The following is a 21,457-nucleotide window of genomic DNA, read 5'->3' on the forward strand; positions in this document are numbered from 1 at the left end:
TGTAGCATCCACCTGGGGGAGAGCAATAGCTCCACCTTCTGGACTTTCTGTAGGCCCACACTATAGAGCTTGCACCCTGTTGAGGAGTTAACTGCCTTGGCCAGGTATAGAGGTCTGGGAAGACTCAGGGGGTGTCAATGACTAAGTTGTGTGGTTTTGGGGTGGGAACCATTCTTCTCACTTACCTGTGAACTTGACAGGTGCCTCCCCATCATGGGAGATCTGCTAACCCCCTCTCTGGGATCCTAATGACCTCATCCTCCTGAATCTTGGTCACTCCACCCTGCCAAGGTCTGGGCAGAATCCAGACCTTGTGTGACTCTGAGGTGGGGCCCATTCCCTTCCACTGTCCCCCAAGCCTGACCAGTATTTCCCAGCCACAGGTGATCCACTAGCACCATTTCACTGACTCCCAGTGGCGCCACCCTGAGATCAGGCTTCTGGCAGAATCTGGGACAGGCTGAGTTGTGTGGCTCTAGGAAAGGAGCCATTTACTCTTGCACATCTGAGCGGTGCAGAGCACTCCCTTCACATAGCCAAATCCTGGTCTGCTTGGGCCTGATAAATGCTGGTGGACTCACCCTGATGTCTCCCTGAGACCATGCCACACCAAAAAGGTGTGCAAGCACCCAGAGGGTGGCAGCTAGACCTGGGAAATTTGCTGAGTAGCCTCAGACCCAGAACTGGCACTAAGTTTAAACCTGTGTCAATCTGGTGAACACCACTCATCCCTACATGTTGACTCACTGAGAACCAAACTCATGCAACTCAAGTACCACCAGAGACTCTTTCAGTGACTGAGCCTAGCAGGCAGCTGACAGGTGAAGGCAGGCAGAGGCAGATCTTAGGATGTATTGGGCTGATCTGCCCCAAAGTCTGGTGTGGTAAAGCAGGCCATGGTGCACAGTTCTGTCTATACTGACCACAACCAGGCAAGCAGAAGCAGCCACAAACTGTGGATCACTTTATAGCTCCAAACAGGTTACCCAGGGCCATTCATAAGCAGTATCTGACATGGGCCTGCACCAGAGTCCCTCTCAAGAGGCCCAGAACCAACACACCCAGTGGCCATCTTCAGACATCATTAGAGCAGGATCCAATTACCTTCACAAGTGACATATACAAAGGAAGATCTTGGCAGGCACCAGAATCTGCTGAAGTGAATTCTGCTTCATGTGTTCAGTACCTGTACAGCAGTTTGTCCTCACAGTAAGCAAACCTGATGGTTTACCCCATACAAACAGGCCAATAGAAATCAAGACTCAGTTATAATAGAAGGGCCCACATAACCCACATAAGAGACATTCCTGGAACACCCATCTCAGGTGATCAAGAAGACTGCATCACTGGGTCTCACAGGACACCTACTACATAAGGTTACCCTACCAAGACTAGAAGTCATAATAGATCTACCTAATACATAGGAATAAACACAGAGAGGCAACCAAAATGAGGAGACAAAAAAACATGCTCCAGATGGAAGAATAGGAGAAATCTTCAGAAAGAGAGCTAAATGAAATGGAGGCAAGAAATTTACCAGACATAGAGTTAAAAAAATGGTTTTAAGGATGCTCAAGGAACTTAGTAAGAACTTCAACACAGAGGTAGCAATTGTTAAAAGGGATATAGAAACCATAAAAAAGAACCAGTCAGAATATAATATCTGCAAAGAAGAATACATCAGAAGGGATAAACAGTAGGTTGGATGAAGCAGAAGATCGAATCAATGACTTGGAAGACGAGGTAACAGAAAACACCCAATCAGAGTAGCAAAAAGAGAAAAGATTTTTTAAAATGAGGATAGTTTAAGGGACCTTTGGGACAACATGAAGCATAACAACAACTGCATCATAGGAATACCAGAAGAAAAAGAGAGAGCGCAAAGGATCAAGAATCCATCTGAAGCAATAATGACTAAAAACTTTCCTAACCTGGCGAAGGAAAAAGACACACAAGTGCAGAGTCCCAAACAAAATGAACCCAAATAGGCCCACACCAAGACACATCATAATTAAAATGGCAAAGGTTAAAGACAAAGAGAGAATCTTAAAAGCAACAAGAGAAAAGCAGTTAATTACCTACAAGGGAGCTTCCATAAGACTTTTAGCTGATTTCTCAACAGAAACATTTCAGGCCAAAATATATTGGCATGAAATATTCAGAGTGATGAAAAGCAAGGGCCTACAACCAAGACTACTTTCCCAGCAAGGCTATCATTTAAAATTGACAGAGAAACTAAGACCTTCCAGACAAGAAAAGCTAAAGGTGTTCATTACCACAAAACCAGCATTATAAAATATGTTAAAAGGTCTTCTTTAAGAAGAACAAGCAGGAAGGAAAAGGAAGAAGAGGAAGAAGAAGAGAAGGGAAAAGAAGAGGAAGAAAAAGGAGAAGGAAGAGGGAGAGAAGGAAGAGGAAGAGAAGAAAAAGGAGGGAGAGGAGGGAAAAAAGAAGGAGAACAAGAAGAAGAACATAGGAATATAGCTATAAAGAATAAAATGGTATTAAATACATAGCAATCAATAATCACTTTAAATATAAATGGCTTAAATGCTCCAATCAAAGACATTGGGGTAACTAAAGGATAAGAAAACAAAACCCATATATATGCTGTCTAAAAGAGACATCCCTCAGAATGAAAGATACACACAGACTAAAAGTAAAGGGATGGAAAAAGACATTTCATGCAAATGGAAATGAAAAAAAAAACACACACAAACAACTGAGGTAGCAATAGTTATATCTGACAAAATTAACTTTAAAACAAAGGTTACAGTAAAAGAAAAAGAAGGACATTACATAGTGATAAAGGGAGCAATCCAACAAGAGGATATAACCCTTGTAAATTTTATGCACCTAACATAGGAGCATCTAAATATATAAAGAAAATCTCAGTGGACAGTAAGCAAGAAATCAACAGTGATACAGTCATAGTAAGAGATTTTTTTTGGTCTTTTTCTGTTTTGTTTTGTTTTAAAATAATTCTTTATTGTTGAAAGTATTACATATGTCCCCATTTTCCCCCATTGACCCACTCAATCTTCTAAAACTAAATCAGGAAGAATCAGAGAATATTAATAGACAGATTACAACTAGTGAATTGAAGCAGTAATAAAAAAAACCCACTCCCAACAAATAAAAGTTCTGGACCGGATGGCTTCACATGTGAATTTTACCAAACATTCAAAGACAAATTAATACCTATGCTTCTCAAACTGTCCCAAAAATGTCAAGAGAAGGGAAGTCTCCCAATCTCATTTTACAAGGCCAGCATTAACCTAATTCCAAAACCAGATAAAGACACTATAAAGAAAGCTAGTTATAGGCCAATATCCCTGATGAACACATATGCTATAATCCTCAACAAATTATTAGCAAATTGGATCTAGCAATACATTAAAAAGATCATACACCATGATCAAGTGAGATTTATTCCAGGGATAAAAGGTTGTTACAATATCTGCAAATCAATAAATGTGATACACCATGTAAACATAACACAGGATAAAAATAACATGGTCATATAGATAAATGCAAAAAAAAGCACTTGATAAACTCCAGCACCCACTTATAATAAATACTCTCAGCAAAGTGGGAATAAGAGGGAAGATATATCAACATAATAAAGGCCATACATGACAAACCCACAGCCAATGTCATACTCAATGGACAAATACTTAAGATCAGGAACAATACAGGGATATTTGCTTTCACCATTCTTATTCAACATAGTACTGGAAGTCCTAGTAATAGTAATAATACAACAAGAAGAAATAAAAGGCATACAAATTGGAAAGGAAGAAATAAAACTGTCACTACTTGCAGATGACATGATACTGTGTATAGAAAACCCTAAAAATTCTACTAAAAAAACTACTAGAACTGATAAATGAATTCAGTAAAGTAGCAGGATACAAAATAAATATCTAGAAATCGGTTGCATTTTTATACACCAATAATGAACTATCAGAAAGGGAAACTAAGAAAACAATCTCATTTACACTTGCATAAAAAAATACCTAGGAATAAATTTAACAAGGATGTAAAAAACCTGTGCCTGGAAAATTCTAAGGCGTGAAAGAAAGAAATTGAAGAGGATACAAATAAAAGGAAACATACATCATGTTCATAGATAGGAAGAATTAACATCATTAAAATGTCCTTACTAACCAAAGCAATCTATAGATTCAACACAATTCCCATCAAGATACCAATGGAGTATTTCACAGAACTAGAACAAATATTCCAAAAATTTATATGGAACCACAAAAGACCCTTAGTCACAACAGTCTTGAGAAAGAAGACCGAAGTTGGAGAAATCACGCCATCATATCAAACTATAGAATGAGGCCATAGTAATCAAAACAGCATGGTACTGGAAAAAAACAACATATAGGTCAATGGAACAAAATAGAAAGCCCAGAAACCGTGCTCCCCCACATGTTTATGGTCAATTAATATTTACAAAGGAGGCAAAAACATACAATGGGTTAAAGACAGTCTATTCAATAAATGGTGTTGGGAAAATTGGACACATGCATGCAAAATACTGAAACTAGACCACCTTCTTACACCATACACAAGAATAAGCTCACAATGAATTAAAGAATTCAATGTTAGACTTAAACCATAAAAGTCCTAAAAGAAAACATAGGCAGTAAAATCTCGGATATTTCTCATTTCAATATTTTTTCTAATATATCAACCTAAGCAAGGGAAACAAAAGAAAAATAAACAAATGGGACTATATCAACCAAAAAAATTTTGCACAGCAAAGGAAACACAATCAACAAAATGAAAAGACAACCCACTGAATGGAACATATCCATCAAAATACATGTGACAAGGTGTTAATATTTATAATTTACAAAGAACTCATAAAACTCAACATCAAAAAAATAAGCAATCCAATTAAGAAATGGGAAAGAACCTGAGAGACACTTCTCCAAAGAGGTCATACAGATGGCCAACAGGCATATGAAAAGATGCTCAACACCACTAACCACTAATCATCAGAGAAATGTAAATTAAAACCACAATGATATATCACTTCAGACCTATCAAAATACTATCATCAATAAATCAACAAACAAGTGTTGGCGAGGATGTGGAGAAAAGAAAAGTGTGTAAAACAATACAGAATTTCCTCAAAAAATTAAAAATGGAACTGCCTTATGACCCAGCATTTCCACTTCTGGGAATATACCTGAAGAAATCCGAAACACTGATCTGAAAGAATATATGCACCCCTATGTTCACTGCAGCATTATTTACAACAGCCAAGATTTGAAGCAGCCCAAGTGCCCATCAGTAGATGAGTGGATAAAAAATTTGTAGTACATTTACACAATGGACTACTACTCAGCTGTGAAAAAGGGGGAAATCTTACCCTTTGCCACAGCATGGATGGATCTGGAGAGTATTGTGCTAAGTGAAATAAACCAGTCAGAGACAGACAAGTACCATATGATTTCACTTATATGTGGAATCTAATGAACAAAAACTAACAAAAAAATAGGAATAGACTCCTTGATGCAGAGACTAGACAAGCAGCTCTCAGAGGAAAGGAGACTGGGGGGGGAGGGGCAGGCTGGATGTAAAAGGTGAAGGGATTAAGCAAAGAAAAAAAACCTCATTGACACAGAAAACACGCAATACAATATACAGATGATGTATTATAGAATTGTACACCCAAAACCTATATAATTTTATTAACCAATGTTACCCTCATAAATTCAGTAAAAATTTAAAAAAAAAGTGTAGCATTCTCAGGAACCAGGCAGCAAGAGAAAAATAACATGGTTCCACTTGACCCTCAGAAGTGAAAGTCCCTGAGAGTCACACTCATTACTACACTACTTATTGGTCCAGGACTCAGATATTAGCAAATCCATTTGGTAAGAGGGGAGGACCAGGCCTAGCCTCAGGGGAAGAGCTGCCTCAAACCAGTGTAAGCATGAGGCTGGTGCTGGCACTTAAATGTTGTGTCTTAGTTAGAATCTCTGGACACTGGACTCAGGCTGTGTCACAGCTGACAAATTTCATAGCCATCCTGCCAGGAGTTGCAAAGCATGGGGCAGAAATGAATGATTCTTATCCAGCTTCTGAGTCCTTTTTTTCTAGCGACTTCCCATGTACTGAGACTTACTTAATGGCATCAGCATATTCTGAAAAAAGTGTAAAGCAGCAATGCAATAGCTGGACTAGAAAAGTACTTCTATTCTTAAGGTACACTCAGGCCAAAATCTTATGTTCATATAGAATTAAATGAGTGGTTTGTGCCGTGTTTTAACTTTATGTATTATTCATGTCTTATTCATCCTAATTGAGAGTAAAATATTTGAGGGTAGGACTTTGTCAGATTGCCTTGTACTAAAAAAATGTTTTATTGAATATTTGTTCAAAATACCTTCTCCATTAATTCACAACATTATCATGATACCCTTGGGAAGAGTTATTAGTCCTATTTGAAATTGAGGCAACTGAGACACACAGAAGTAACTGAGTTAATGGGAGTCTGAACAACAGCAAGGATATTATTACTTTTGGTGATGATGATGAGGCTTAAAGAGAGCCAGACACTTGCTGGAGATCTACAGCTTGGCTATGACCATTTCTCATACATAATAACAATGCATCAGCTTCCCACACGAGTGACACTGGGTATCTCAGGATCACTGATCCTTGTCATAGAAGCTCCATCATTGGAGGCTTCCAGGTGCCTGTCTCTGTGTTCCAGGTGCTTCACCCCACATCATACCTCCTGGTCTTATTTGGTATTACAGGCCATCTGTCACATCGATCCTCTTAAACCACACAGGATGTATGACAACCTGCGAGGAAGCCACTTATGTTCAATTACAGGCTTTTTTTTTTTTTTAAATATGTCCACTTTTTCTTCTGGGGTTTATTTGGAGAGAGAGTTGAAAAGAACACACTGTGCGGGAGGTGCCAGTCAAATGCCATGGTCATTTGGGAGACCTGTCTGGAGTTGCTGGTTGTGATTTACTGAAAAGAAAATGAACTACATGCCACCATCCATCTTGCTGAAATGCCAGGCATGTGCAGCTCCAGCAGTGGAGAGGGCCCATGGGGATCCCTGCAAACCTCCACTCTGGTTTGAGAGCCATGTATATGCTGCAGAGAAATGAAACTCATGGTCCATGGGCCAGCAAGGAATTTTTCCGGGACCCAGAAATACACAACTACAGGGAACCAACTCTTAATTTTGGCACGAAAACTCACTTCTCCTCCATGATGCCATAAATGAGGTCCAAAGGTTCCAACTGGAAAAACACAGCTCATATTACCGGTCTGTTATATCAATATCCATCTACGTGAAACTCTATCAAGGATTTGCTGTGACTGTGAATGATACATGAAAGGAGTAACCCAGAGTAGGCAGAGTAACAATGTGAATATCATCATTGATCTTCAGTGAACAACCCATTTTCCTCTCTTTACTAAAGACCTGACAGTCAGTGAAAAACATACATCCAGCTGAAGAACAAAAGACATGCCACTCTTTCTCTAGCAAGAAAAATGCTCAATATTTACCATGGCAGGGAAGGCCTGTTTGGCACCTCAAAAATGTGTTTGTAATTTAATTCTTACAGGTGGGTATATGGCTACTTCAGTTGTTTCAGGTTGAAAAACAGTACTAGATCAATATGAAATTCAAATTGGTCTGTTACTGCCAGTGGTAGCATTTTGGTTAGGGAGGAGGCTAAAATCACTGGTAAACTGAAATCTGGTCATCTTGTCCTTCAGTACAACAGGTTGGTAATCGGTTGTTTCTGCTGAAAGCTTTAAGCAAAAGAGAGCTGAGCAGCAGAAAAGGTCAGATCAGGCTCCTACACTGGGGACCAGGGGAGGATGAAGGGGCTCATAAAAGGCCAGTCCTCCACACTTCAAGGTTCAGATGATAAATAAAACCAGTGGACATGGTGCTACTTAACATTTCTTTTTTTTTTTTTTTAAATATATATTTTATTGATTTTTTACAGAGAGGAAGGGAGAGAGATAGATAGTTAGAAACATCGATGGGAGAGAAACATCGACCAGCTGCCTCCTGCACATCTCCCATGGGGGATGTGCCCACAACCCAGGTACATGCCCTTGACCGGAATCGAACCCGGGACCTTTCAGTCCGTAGGCTGACGCTCTATCCACTGAGCCAAACCGGTTTTGGCAACATTTCTGATTTTCTTCTTTAAATGAGCCAGGAATTTGGCTGGCCCATTTTCTTTTTTAAACCTTACCCAAGGATATTTTTTCATTGATTTTTAGAGAGTGTGAGAAAGAGAGGGAAAGGCAGAGAGAAATATCAATGTGAGAGAAACACATCGATTGGTTGCCTCCTACATGAGCCCCGACCAGGGCCTGGGCCGGCTGGAGAGAAGCCTGCAACCGAGGTACATGGCCACGGCCAGAATCGACCCCGGGACCCCTCGGTCCGCAGGCAGACGCTCTATCCAATGAGCCAAACCGGTGAGGGCTGTTAGTCTGTTTTCTTATTTGGAGAGCCTTTAAATAGCATTTTTTACTTTTTCCCATTTATAGATACCAGGAGGTCCATATGTGAAACTTAAAATGCCCTATGGGTTTTTAATATGCTAATTCACAATATTTAAACTTCATAGGTAAATGTTCAATCCCTAACCATGCCCCACTCCCCAAACACGCCTTGGCTACCTCAAGGTAGACCACCAAAGCCTCGCTGAGACCCCAGGCTTCCACCAGCCATACCACGGCTAACAACAGACTCCCCTGGACGACCCTGGAGCCTCTGGACACGGACTTGCTGAGAAGGAGCCAGCCCTGTCTGCATTTCCAGACACAACCCAGGGAGCAGGGAACCTCCCCAGCCCTGTCTGCCCCGGGAGCGCTGGGAGTGGGCTCTGTGGAGATGCCCCAGGCCTGGCATATCCCACCAGCAGCATCCCTGTCTCTCTGAGACCCAAAACAGACAGACATTTCAGAATCTGTCTCCTCTCGGCAGTGCAAACAATTATGGGCTCCATTTCCTCCAAAGACTTCACCTTCAAGATGTTCATTTATGTCCTTTTCTTTCTTTTTGACACAATTTTCCCTTTTGGAATCAGGTTACTACATCATTCTTCCTAAACAAATTTCTTTCACAGGTCACTATAAACCTGGCTCCCAAACATGCTGCCAGATATTTCATGACCTTCTGAAAAGCAAATGTCAAACTCAAACCCGTGCGCGCGCGCACACACACAGACACACACCTCAATGTGACCACCCTCTGCCCAAAGAGCCCTTCAACATTCATCGAACGTGGCCTTACCTTTCCAAAGAAGTGCTGAGTGGACACGGCGAGCGCCTGGAAACCGCAGATGGCCCGTCTCAGCTCCCGCTGCACGAGGCCCAGCTGCCTGGCCTGCTGCTCACTCCTCTCCTTCAGCCGCTGAACCAGCTGCCTCTCGGCTTCGCGGGCCTGCGGGTCCGGCTTGGGGGAAAACCCATTTCGGGGAGCCGTGCTCCTCTGCTTGGGGTATCCTATTGAAAAAATAGCGGCTTGTGAAAAAAACATGCAGCCCTTATTACAAGGTATGACTTGTAATAAGGGGACAACAGCTCCTTATTACAAGATTTCTTCAAGAGCAAGTGGCCAAAAAGGAATGGCCATGGTTTGTCACTGTAGGTATTAGAAAGAAAAAACAGACAGGGACTTAAAATATTTGCTCTGCTTATGTGGTTCTAAGTACAAGTTTCATGCTTGGAAAAAGAATAACCAGACCAAATTGCCCAATTCCTTTCAGCTTCCCCCATTTCTTCCAGGTCTGCTTAGAGAGATTAGAGTAGATGGTTTATCTTTCAATTACTCTTTGAAAATGTCTAATGGGAAATCAATCAATCAGTGCAGGTCAAAGTCATAGTTGTAACTAATTGAGCATCAGGGAGTACTGCCCGTGTGCACTTGCCTCCCTTTCTGTGGTCATCTAGTGACCCTTTCTTTGATGTCTGATGCAAGTCATACCTCTGATGGCCTCTGCTCCAGGGTTTTCTGGCTTTAAATTTCTACAGCATCAATGTCCTCCAAAATATTCCCCCAGGTGACCACTCATACCACCTCCACAACTCTTGGTCCGGTCCAAGGCACCACGACCTGTCACCCATGGGAAGCCCTGCTCCTCTTCATCTCTCACTGCACAGATTATAAAGGATAGTCTTTATAAATAGAGAACAGCTCATGGCCTGTGCTGAGCTTTCCCTCCAATTATGTTCCATTGCAGTAAGAAAGTGCTCATTCCTTCCCATGGCCCAGGAAGCCTCTGGGATCTGGTAACTGCCAGGCAGATGGTGGGGGTGTATGTGTGGGCAGGGGGATGGGGCCCAGGGAAAGGAATCAGAAACTCCGCCTGGGATTGGGGACAGGATGGGGGAGGCTTTAAGGAGAAGTGACTACTAGGCTGAAGCCTGAAGGCTAAAGGCAAGGCCCCCGGAAAGAGCACAGACAAGCACTGTATCATGGTCCAAGGCCCTAGGCAAGCCAGGGTCTTCTCGGAGCTGCTGTCCTCTTCGTGGGAGCTAGGGCTGACCAGACACCCAGAGAACATCTGCTTTGCACGATGGACTTACTTCCCAGAAGTGCATGCTTTCCTTTGCCCAAGTAGATCCTGGGGCATGTGACAGACATTTACCACACAATCACAAATAACTTTAATACCTCAAACATTCTTTTGTCTACTTTTGCTCACCTCCAACATACTAGGGAGTAACACATAAAGCAAATCAGTACCTGATACACAGACAGAGCAGAGAAATGGGCTTGGAACACACAAGTGGCTTCATCTTTTAAGGAGAAAAGATGGCTAATTGCTCTAACTACTCCTGATTGGTAATTTAATGGTAACCAAGAAAGTTTTAATGAAATCTTCCTCCTATTAAGAAATCATCCAAGATTGCATTGTGGACTCACATATGACATATCTTAAACTGGATGGCTTAATAGAATAGTAGAATGTGAACTTATTGCTTCTTTAAAGCTGGCTTTATGACAGTAGCATACATAATGTTCCAGAAAATTAACTTGCACATTGTAGGAAAATCAATCTTAATATGTACTTAATTTCAACATATGCAATACTGAACATAAAAGAAAAATAACCAACAAACTATGTGAGATTTACTGTGTGCATTAAACTCTAACACACAGCCTAAGACCCCATGTGGACTTGTTTCATGATAACTGTTTGCCATTTTATTGCTATGGCTGGTGATTTTATCAAATACTCCAATGTTGTAATTATTGAGGTACCAGGTGCATGACACTGATACTATAGAAGATATCTCTTTTAGAAATCTGAAGGAAATAATAAGCACACCTCTAGCTCAATGAATTAAAGTTACTTGCAATGTAGGGCACACAGAGTCATGTGTGAGCTTGTGGATAGTAGTAAGCAATCAGGTTGCTGTGAATTTTTGGCTGTCAGGTTTTTCCCTGTTATTGTTACTATTACTATCAATATCATCATCATCATCATCATCATCAGGTTAGCAATTATATTCAATGGTAAACGGACAATATAAAATGATTTCCTGAAATCCTATTCTTGGTGCTAAAGGGAAGCAAAGTTTGCCACCCCCAAAATATGACTTTTGGAATATTGATTATTTTAAGCTGGTTATTAAGGAACAAAAGAATCAGAAAGAACCTTTGACCCTCTACCTTTACCTGTCTATGTCTAAAGATATTTAGGTAGAGGACCTGCTCCAGGAAGTGAGCCATAATCAGATAACTGTAGTTTAATCTGAACCAGGTGTGATAGACAGGGAGGGAGTAAGGTCCCTTTGCTCAAAGTCCTCTCTGTATCCCATTGTTAAAGTTGGCTCAGGAATTACTTGTTTATCAAACATTCATTTCCATCTCCATGTGAGTTGCCTTCCTGCCATTTGAAGTCCCAAACCACTGCCCTTCCCCACCTTCTCCTTAGCTCAAGATGACATATAAGTCTCAACTGCCTAATGTTTCTTTGGGTCTCATATCTTTTGGCACTGCCAAATGTACATCTGTAATATAACCTTCTGACATTTTCTCTTCTTAATCTGTCTCATGTTAACTTGATTATTAGCCCAGCTAGAAGAACTTAGAAGGTGGGAGGAAAGTTATTTTTGGAGCCCCCACAGTGCTTACTTGACTTGATGTTATTACTACACTAGAGGCCCAGTGCATGAAATTTGTGCAGAGGTAGGGTCCCTAGGCCTGGCCGGTGATCAGGGCTGATCAGGGCCTTCCAGCTGCTGGCCGGGGCTTTCCTTCCCCGGCTGCCAACTGGGGCCTTACTTCGTTCTGTGCCACCCCCTGGTGGTCAGCACATGTCATAGTGAGTGATCAAACTCCCAGTCTCCTGGTCGAACTCCTGAGGGGACATCTAGCACATTAGCCTTTTATATATATAGACTGCTTTCATTCATACACTCAATTCAGTGTTCTATTAAACACCAGTACACTCAGTCCACATTTCTATTCCTGGGGCCAACAAACAAACATTTGAGCTAAGATACAGGCTCCCCCGTGAACATCAGCTTTAGGTATCAACACACCAAGCAACAGTTTAGCTGATCTGTGGCACCAAACCAATGCTCGCTTGGGACTCGTGGCTGGCTGCGCATGTGCCACCCAACCAACGTCCCAGCATAGACTAAGCCTCAGAATTCAGTGCTAAGACTGTTGGGAGGAACACGGAGAAACAAGACTGGTGGTGGAGAACTCTATTGCTTTTAGAGGAAAAGGGTCCTGCCCTTTCTAAACATATCAAATGAAACTTTATCTAGGTCTAATCATTATTTTACAGTCAATAGCATATTTTTGGTCCTCACTAAACACAGTATTCTTTCTTGTGCTATCAATTTTTGGTATGTGCTTCGTTATCTAACATCATGAAGTATTGCTCCGTCACTTACTTCCCTGCCTGCCCTATGAGAGTCCCTCCCCAGATGGTGCACAGCGACAGCCACCCAGGCTCACCTACTACCTTGGGGATGGAGAACTTACGTTGAAAGATGACTGACACACAGCCAGCTTCACCTGTTTCATTAAAATGTAAGGAGGATTTTGTTTGTTTTTGCTATCTTCTCTTAAAAGTTAGCACATAATGAAGCTAAATAATAATCTGCTTAGGAAGCAAGGGACCAATGGAACCATGAGATGAAAAACTCCTGGATAGCAGTGAACACAGGGAAGGTGTGGGAGCGCGGTCGGCACTGGAGGGGATGTGGTGATGGAGGTTCTCCTCTGACCTCTCACACACATTTCCCTGGAAGAGCCACAATGCAGTTTAAATGAGAGGCACACCATGTCCTCTGAGGACACTTCCAGATGCTGAAAAGTTTTGTTCTCACTTCCTTCTGTGTTCCTTGTGGTATTTACATTGCTTCTGGGGTAGCAGAAGGTTCCCAGCAGACAGGCATGCCCCTGACCTCCCCCTGCAGTCAAGCAGCGCCACTTACATGTGTGTGTTTAGGTTCTTTTAAAAAAATCAAAGCTCTGGCCTCCCACACTATCTTCTGATTTCCACTCAGTTGAACTAGGGCACTGACATTAGTGAATAAAGACCTTCAAAATACGGTCTATGATGGTTTTAGAGTCTTTAATTGAAGTGAAAAAGAGAGTAGAAATACCAGTCGCAGTGGTTCTCAACCTTCTGGCCCTTTAAATACAGTTCCTCATATTGTGACCCAACCATAAAATTATTTTCATTGCTACTTCATAACTGTAATGTTGCTACTGTTATGCATTGTAATATAAATATCTGATATGCAGGATGGTCTTAGGCGACCCCTGTGAAAGGTTGTTCAACTGCCAAGGGGGCCTCGACCCACAGGTTGAGAACTGTTGTACCAGTGTTTTTACTGTTTGCCCCAGCTGTTGCAAAAGCTTATCCTCAAAATGCTTGACAGCTTTTATTGAGCACCTACTCTACTCCCAGGGCTCTTAGCATGTAAGCCCACTGCTGATCACCTCTGCAATATCTCCAACAGATCTCATGGGTGTGGGGACACATGCTAAATCTAGAACATTCTCCTATTATCTCAATCTTGCCCCAATCACAATTTCTCTGTAGTCATCCTACTGGCTCCATAACTCTGGTTATGGGCAGAGAGACTCTATGATGACTGTAGTGAAAACTGGCAACTTACAGGGAAAAGCCAGTAACCTTATATTCTCACAAGGTTGAGTACAAGCCATGTGCGTGCAGAGGCTAAGCACTGGGGAGAAGAACAGCCTGGAAAGTGGAATATTAAAAATTCATCTGAAGCCATCTGGTCACTATCCAGAGGATTCTAATGGATGTTAAATATTAGTTTAATCTTAAAGCTGGAAGTTTAACTGACATGATAACAAACATAATGCAGCATAGAAACCTGCATATTTACCCCAGAGAAGGCCCATGACCTTAACACTTGTAAACAAGAAAGAAAAGAATCACAGGATACAACTTTGATAGCCTTAGGAAAAGCACTGCATGAGTGTGCTCAACATCCTAACAGAAGCCATTCTGTTTTTTGTAGACTGGACTCATACCTCATGGACATCCACAGAGCATGCAGAGGGGTCTTCCCCAGCAGCTGGTGAGATGAGCCCCGGGCTAATCAGGACCTTCCTAATGCAGCTGACCAGAAAGATCCAAAATGACCAAACTTTCCAAGTGGCATAATTTTGTCCAAGAAAAAAGCTCAATAGTATTTATAGGGATAAAAATATCCAGTATCCAACAAGGAAAATTTACAGTGTCTGGCATTGGAAAAATCCTCAGGCATGCAAATAAGCAGAGGGATACAGCCCATATGGAGGAGAAGATGCCCTCAATGGAAGCCCACCAAAAAATGACACCAATGGTTAAAAACTATTACAACTACATTCCACATGTTCAAGAATCTAGAAGAGCAATTGAATATGTTAAGTAGAAACAAAGAAGATAAAGAAAAAAAAACCTAAGTAAAAATTCTAGAGACTAAAAACTCAAATGTCTCAGGGGATTAGGTCAATTAGATACCACCAAGTAGATTAGATTTGCATAAGAAAAGATTAATGTCATCTGAAACTAATATTGAATATCAACTTTAATCCTATATAATAAAGAGGTAATATGCAAATTAACCCTCACACCCTCACAAGATGGCTGCCTACGACCAGGCCAGAAGGGGTGTTAGTGAGGGATGACCAAACAACTGAATAGCAGTCTGCATGGGGTGACCAGGCCAGCAGGGGGGGGCAGTTAGGAGCATCCAGGCCAGCAGGGGGGGCAGTTGGGGGCGACCAGGCTGGCAGAGGGAGGAAGTTAGGGGCGATCAGGCTAGTGGGGGAGGTGGTTAGGGGTGACCAGGCAGGCAGGCAGGCAGGTGAGCGATTAGGAGCCAGCGGTCCAGGATTGTGACAATCAGACATCCCCCAAGGGGGCCCAGATTGGAGAGGGTGCAAGCTGGGCTGAGGGGAACCCCCTCTGGTGCATGAATTTTGTGCATCAGGCCTCTAGTTGAAAAAAAAATGTTAATAGAATGAAGGTTCCTAGATTACTCATAGCCACAAATTAGAAACAAACCAAATATCATCAACTGATTAATGGATAAACAAAGTTCATATATTCATGTAATGGAATATTAGTCAGTCAAAAACAAGAATGAATTACTGATTCATTCTTTGACCTCAAAAGCATCATATTAAGTGAAAGAAACAAATACAAAAGGCCACATATTATATGATACAATTTATATGAAATGTTCAGGATAGGCAAATCCAACTGGATGCAAAATGATGGTTGTCAGGGGCTGAGAGAAGTGGGGACTGGAGAATGACTGCTAACGGTACTGCTTTCTTTTGGGAGTGATGGAAATTTTCTGGAATTAGTGGTGACAGTTGCACAACCTTGTGAGTATACTAACCACTACTGAACTGTACACTTTAAAAGAGAAAATTTTATGCTATGTGAATTATAGCCCAACTAATAACAAGACTCAATAAAGATGCTTTTATAGGCTCACTTGAACATGGGGGCATTTGGTTGCCATTTTATCAAAGTAACAATGTCACAACACCTGCACCAGAATGTCCTGTGTCCCTTTAAAATATATTTTCTGATATTAAGATGCTTGGAGTCATGGAGAATAAATGCTCTGATATATGGCTGCTCTATGTGTGTTACTATTAATCTTCACCATACTCTGTCATATGGACATAATTGCCATTTTACAGAAGAGGAAACTGAGGCTCAGAGAACAAGGTCATACATCACATGAGCCAAGATTTGATCTCAGTTCAGTCTATTCTTTTGGCAACATTAGGAAAGTGAGAAGCAACGAAGTATACACGTTGGCAGATGCAAGAAGAGGACTGGCAGAGGGGGCTGCCACAGAGTTGAAGGAAGGAAAGTTTCAAGATGGAGGGAGTGATCAATAATGTCAAATGGCATGGAGATGAGATAAAGAAACAGGACATGTCCATGTGACTCATGGCCTTTGCAGAAGCAGGGTCAGTGAGATGGTGGGAGCGGCAGTGAGTGGAGGGTCATTTTAAGCAAAGGGACAGAGACAGGGAGCATGAGCTCCTCGTTGCCAAGCCTGGCTCCAAAGGTGGGGAGAAAGATGTGTTAGGAATATGTCAGGGGAAGCTTGTTGTGCTGGCTTCTTCTGTTTAGATGATAGCATTGATGACAGAAAATACAGCCCCTGTACTCAGTGAACTTACAGATCAACAGGGGAGGGAATTTCTCCTAAAACTCACCACCCAGAAAGCCACTTCTGAGCTAGATGACATTCGAGGATTCACAGGCCTGATGTAGGCAGCACAGTTTTTGTAGGCCTCTTGATAGTCTGTAATCTGAAGGAAGGAGTGTCACCCTCAGAAATAGGTGAAGAAAACAAGGAGGATAGCCTGGGAACAGGAAAACTGCCCTGCAGGTCTCTCCACCATAGTTATGTGGCATTTCCAGGTTTTCATTTGCCAGGGCCAGCCTGAAATTCACCTGTGGTAACCTGGACTCCAATATTTCTGCTGCCTCCTGTACTAGTATATACCCTGCTGCTATGAACTGAATGTTCGTGTCCCACACAAATTCTTATGTTAAGCCCCTAATCCCCAGAGTGGTGGTGGTTGGAGTTGGGGCCTTTGGGAAGAAAGAGGTAATAAGGGTGAAGTCTTCATGAAGGGGCTTAGTGCCCTTATAAGAAGTGACATAATCTGTCTCCCTCACATGAGGACACAGCAAACAGGCATCCATCTGCAAACCAGGATGGGTGTTCTTCCCAGGAACCACATCAACTGCTACCTTGATCTTGGATTCCCCAGCCTCCAGAACTATGAGTAATAACTTTCTGTTGGTTAAGCACACCACACACCAGTATGATATTTGTTATAGCGGCCTGCGATGAGATCCCTGCACAATGTCCTTGAGTGTGAGTGGAATCTGTGGCTATGATGAGATGCTAATAACGTGATTATGTTACAGTATACAGCCATGCCTCATTTAACAACAGGAATATGTTCTGAGAAATGTGATTTTTACTTGGTGATTTTCTTGTGAGAAAATTGTAGAGTGTACTTACACAAACCTAGATGGAATAGCTTACTGCAAATCTAGCCTACATGGCACAGCCCATTGCTCCTGGGCTATAAGCATGGACAGCATATCGCTGTACTCAACACCCTAGGCAATTGTAACACAAGGTAGGTATTTGTGCATCTAAATATAACTAAACATAGAAAAAGTACAGTAAAAATATGGTATACAATTTCTTTATACAACTGGCAGCACAGAAGGTCTGTTTACACCAGCATCACTATGAACATATGAGTGATGCATTGTGCTATGATGGTACCACAGCTATGAAGTCACTGGGGGATAGGAATTTTTCAACTCTGTGGGGAAGCACGGGACTTGGTTGGAAGGTCTGTAAGGAGGGTTCTCTGAAAGGTCGGTGGCCTCTGAGGGGACCTTGCCAAAGGCAGCAGCCCCTACCTTGACTTTTCCAAACAAGTCTGATCCCACGGGTGTTTTGCTAGAATCTCTATGTTTAGTCTTTAAAGACTCGACCTTGTACAAACATGTGCTTTCTCAAGGATACTTACCCTGCTGATTGTTTCTAGAGGTTAATTTTAGTTCAAGCTGTTGTGACAATAAAAGCCTAAGATGGCAGGTGAACAGAACTGCTTTTTACTTCTAAAGCAAATTAGTTCCTTAGCCTCTCCGCCGCTGGAGGAAATATTTCCCGATCCTCCGCCTCCATTGTGGGAAGGCTCATCAACTAGGTCCTCAGTTATGGAGTCCTGTGTCAAGCAATGTTAGAAGGAGAGCTTTTAGCTTGCCCGGTTATCAAGATCAACAAGGTAGTAGAGTTTATGAGCCTCTCTCCTTTAGTACCTTTAAAGAAATAGGGAAAAGTCTTAGAGAAAATGAGGCTAACAGTCCATTTACAAAAGGACTTCTTAATGCCTCATCTGAAAATTACCACATGACTCCTTGGGACTGGCAGATTTTGGTCAAAACAACTTTAGACTGCAGTCAACATTTATTATGGAGAGCCGAATATAATGAAATCTGTGAAAAAAGGGCTGTTTATGGGTGTTCACTAGCCACCCAACACAGGAGCCCTCTGGGCCATATCTAGCTGTAAGTCCCGGTACTAAAAAACATCTGAAAGATCCATTGAAAGGACTCTGGTATATTAAGTCTTGTGCACAACTATAAATGTTGTGCAGAGTGTCTCTGTTAATTGTTATTTTGTGTCTTTGTTGTTTAGTTTAATTTGTTTAAAGATAGGGCATATTTCACTTTACCAGGGCCCCAGTGACTTGTAACAGGCTGAGCTCTTAATAGGGATTATAGGAACTTCCCAACAGCTGCCAAGAATTCCTATTCCTGGGGACCTTCCTGCTCTCTCTCTCAAGACATCAGCCACTAAAAACTCTTAACTAGTAGAAATTCTCATCTGTCTGTAATGTAACTTGGTTATTAATTAATGTTCTTTATTCACTTTCTTATCTTTGGGGGACTTAGTTTGCACTTCACCATTTTATGAATATAGGGAATCCTCGGTCTCTACTGTTTAGGCTTTATGCCACTCAAAACTCATATGCTATATTGGGTTACTCTATAATAATAAAAGGGTAATATGCTAATTAGACTGGACGTCTTCCAAACATCATTCCGGACGTCCTTCCTGACGCAGCTGGGGCCGTAGGGAAGCCAGCCTAGGTCCCGGGTGCCTGAGGGCGGCCAGAGGAGAGAAGCCCGAGTCCCAGGTGCCAGAGGGAAGCCCGTGCTGGCAACTGGGGGAAGGAAGGCCTACTCTTGCAGAATTTTTGTGCATCCGGCCTCTAGTATAAAAGAAGATTCTAAGGCTAATATCCCCGTCCACCCTTTTGTAAGTACTCACTCATTCATTTACCGTGGGGTTTTTTTATTTCTGTTTTTAAAATCTATTCTTATATACAAAATTTCATATTATTAGTCTACTCAAAAAGAGAAAAATATAGGAAATAATTATGTAAACTCCCCAAGTATTTATCCTAGAGGGCTAGGGCTATAAAAGTACCCTTGAATAGGCTGCAGAAGCGGCAGCAGTGAGGTTGGTGTGGGGCACGCTCTTTGTAAAGAAAAAAAATTGTGCTTTTGCACTGAAGCCGTTAAAGGCCCAGGAGTTACTGCCATCCTGGGAACAAACCCCAGGACCTGCTATCTCCCCACATACACACCCACCCTTTCTCCAGCCTCCTAAGAGTTGTCAAGGTCATGTTATCTCTCTTATGCCTTTTAAGAATATGAGTATATTTTCCATTGGAAAATAGCCTATTTCTAAAAGTTAAGGAAAAAAAGGGTTTTTTCCTGTATTTGCCTAAGAAGCAAAAATTTTATATATATTATTAAAATAATTATGTTAATCAGAAAGTTAATTACTTTAAATTAATAAATTAGTTAATACTGTTTAATAATAATAATACACAATCTTTTAGTTTAGTATATTTGAGTACCTTCCAGGGTTTAAATTTTAAAATTTACTTTCTCTCTAATGAAGGAAATTTTACACTTAAGGTATATGGGAAGCTCTGTCAAATAAAGAAATAATAATTATATTCAATTTATATGTGCATATTAAATAGTTTCTAATATGCTTTCATTTGTAACTAGTTATTATAAGTTATAATATTGTGGAATATTATGTTTTACAGAAAGGACAAGATTCCATATTATTTACATTACTCTATAAAGTATCTGAATTTATAGAAATACTAGCAGGAAAAATCGGAAGAAACAATTTTTTTATAGTGCTAAATAAATAAATAATAATTTTATTGTTTTTGTAACTTTTGTTAAATGTGTTGCTGATTCTTAAACTTTTGTTTTTTTAGATATAAGAAAGCAGTTTTAAAGCAAGTTGGTAAATTATATAATTCTCTCCCTACCTGTCCCTTCAAAATCTAGCAATTCTGAATAAGTAGCAATATATTTCTTTACATAAATTCAATAAGATCTATTTCCAATTATAGCTATATTAACCAAAATTAAAACTAACCATAGGCCTGCTTATAGCACCATGCCTTTACCACCTTTTACAGGACTTAGTCCATCCAGCATTCCACGGGAATCCCTTACAATCCATAGGGGAAGGCCATTATTAAGCGTTGCCCATTCAACATTAAAAAACATACTAGTAAAATAAAAAAGGGGGAATATGGGACTCAAGGACCCAATGCATTATTAACATGGGGGAGAGGATATGTGTGTGTTTCTACCCCCACAGGGCCGCTGTGGATTCCAGCTCATTGGATTGAGCTCTATCATGTCATGGCATGGTGACTACCAGAACTCCTCCAGCCAATATAGTATAACTTTTACTAATAATCTTACTGACAATAGCCTGATTTGCACCACTCACCCCTATGTCTTTGTTATGGGCCCTGACTTACTAATAAGCCATAGTTCATCTTTTCTAGTACAGGTTGGAGAAGGAATTTATTCTGCATCTTGTATTACCACCCAGAATATTACTTCATTGAACATCAGCGCTATTATGGTACTTAGGAGGCAAGCAGAAATTCTGATACCTGTTCATCTCACCAGGAAATGGCAAGACTCATCAGCTATCGAAGTCTTAGGAAGAGCATTGAGCCAATTATGGCCCAAAAGATTTTTTTGGAAATACTCATTGCAGCCATTATCTTGGCTGTTGTTATTCTTACTACTGCCAATGTCTCTGTGGCAGTCCTTCCTGAGTCTGTGCAGATGGTCACATTTATAGACAATATGGCCTATAATGTAACTAGGGAATTCACTATACAACAGCACATAGATAAAAAAAATATTAGCTAGACTACAGGCAATAGAGGCAGCCATTGAATATCTGGGGGAAAGACAGGATGCTATAGCATACAAGAAAGTGCCTAGTTGCGATTAGGAGCATAAGCACATATGTGTCACCCCTTTAAAATGGAACA

At 41.2% G+C, this 21,457-nt stretch overlaps 1 protein-coding gene across 1 annotated transcript in view; it reads right to left on the bottom strand.

The window, feature by feature from the left end:
• MTUS2 (microtubule associated scaffold protein 2) overlaps positions 1 to 21,457 on the bottom strand; it is a 535,610-nt gene that overhangs the window by 89,706 nt on the left and 424,447 nt on the right. Inside the window, 1 exon segment of the mRNA XM_070409399.1 lies at positions 9,311 to 9,522. Coding sequence (XP_070265500.1) covers positions 9,311 to 9,522 — 212 coding nt within the window.

The sequence above is a fragment of the Myotis yumanensis genome, unplaced genomic scaffold, assembly GCF_028538775.1.
Source record: "Myotis yumanensis isolate MYYU_CA2020_CCGP unplaced genomic scaffold, mMyoYum1.0.hap1 SCAF_3, whole genome shotgun sequence".
NCBI classification, from domain to species: domain Eukaryota; kingdom Metazoa; phylum Chordata; class Mammalia; order Chiroptera; family Vespertilionidae; genus Myotis; species Myotis yumanensis.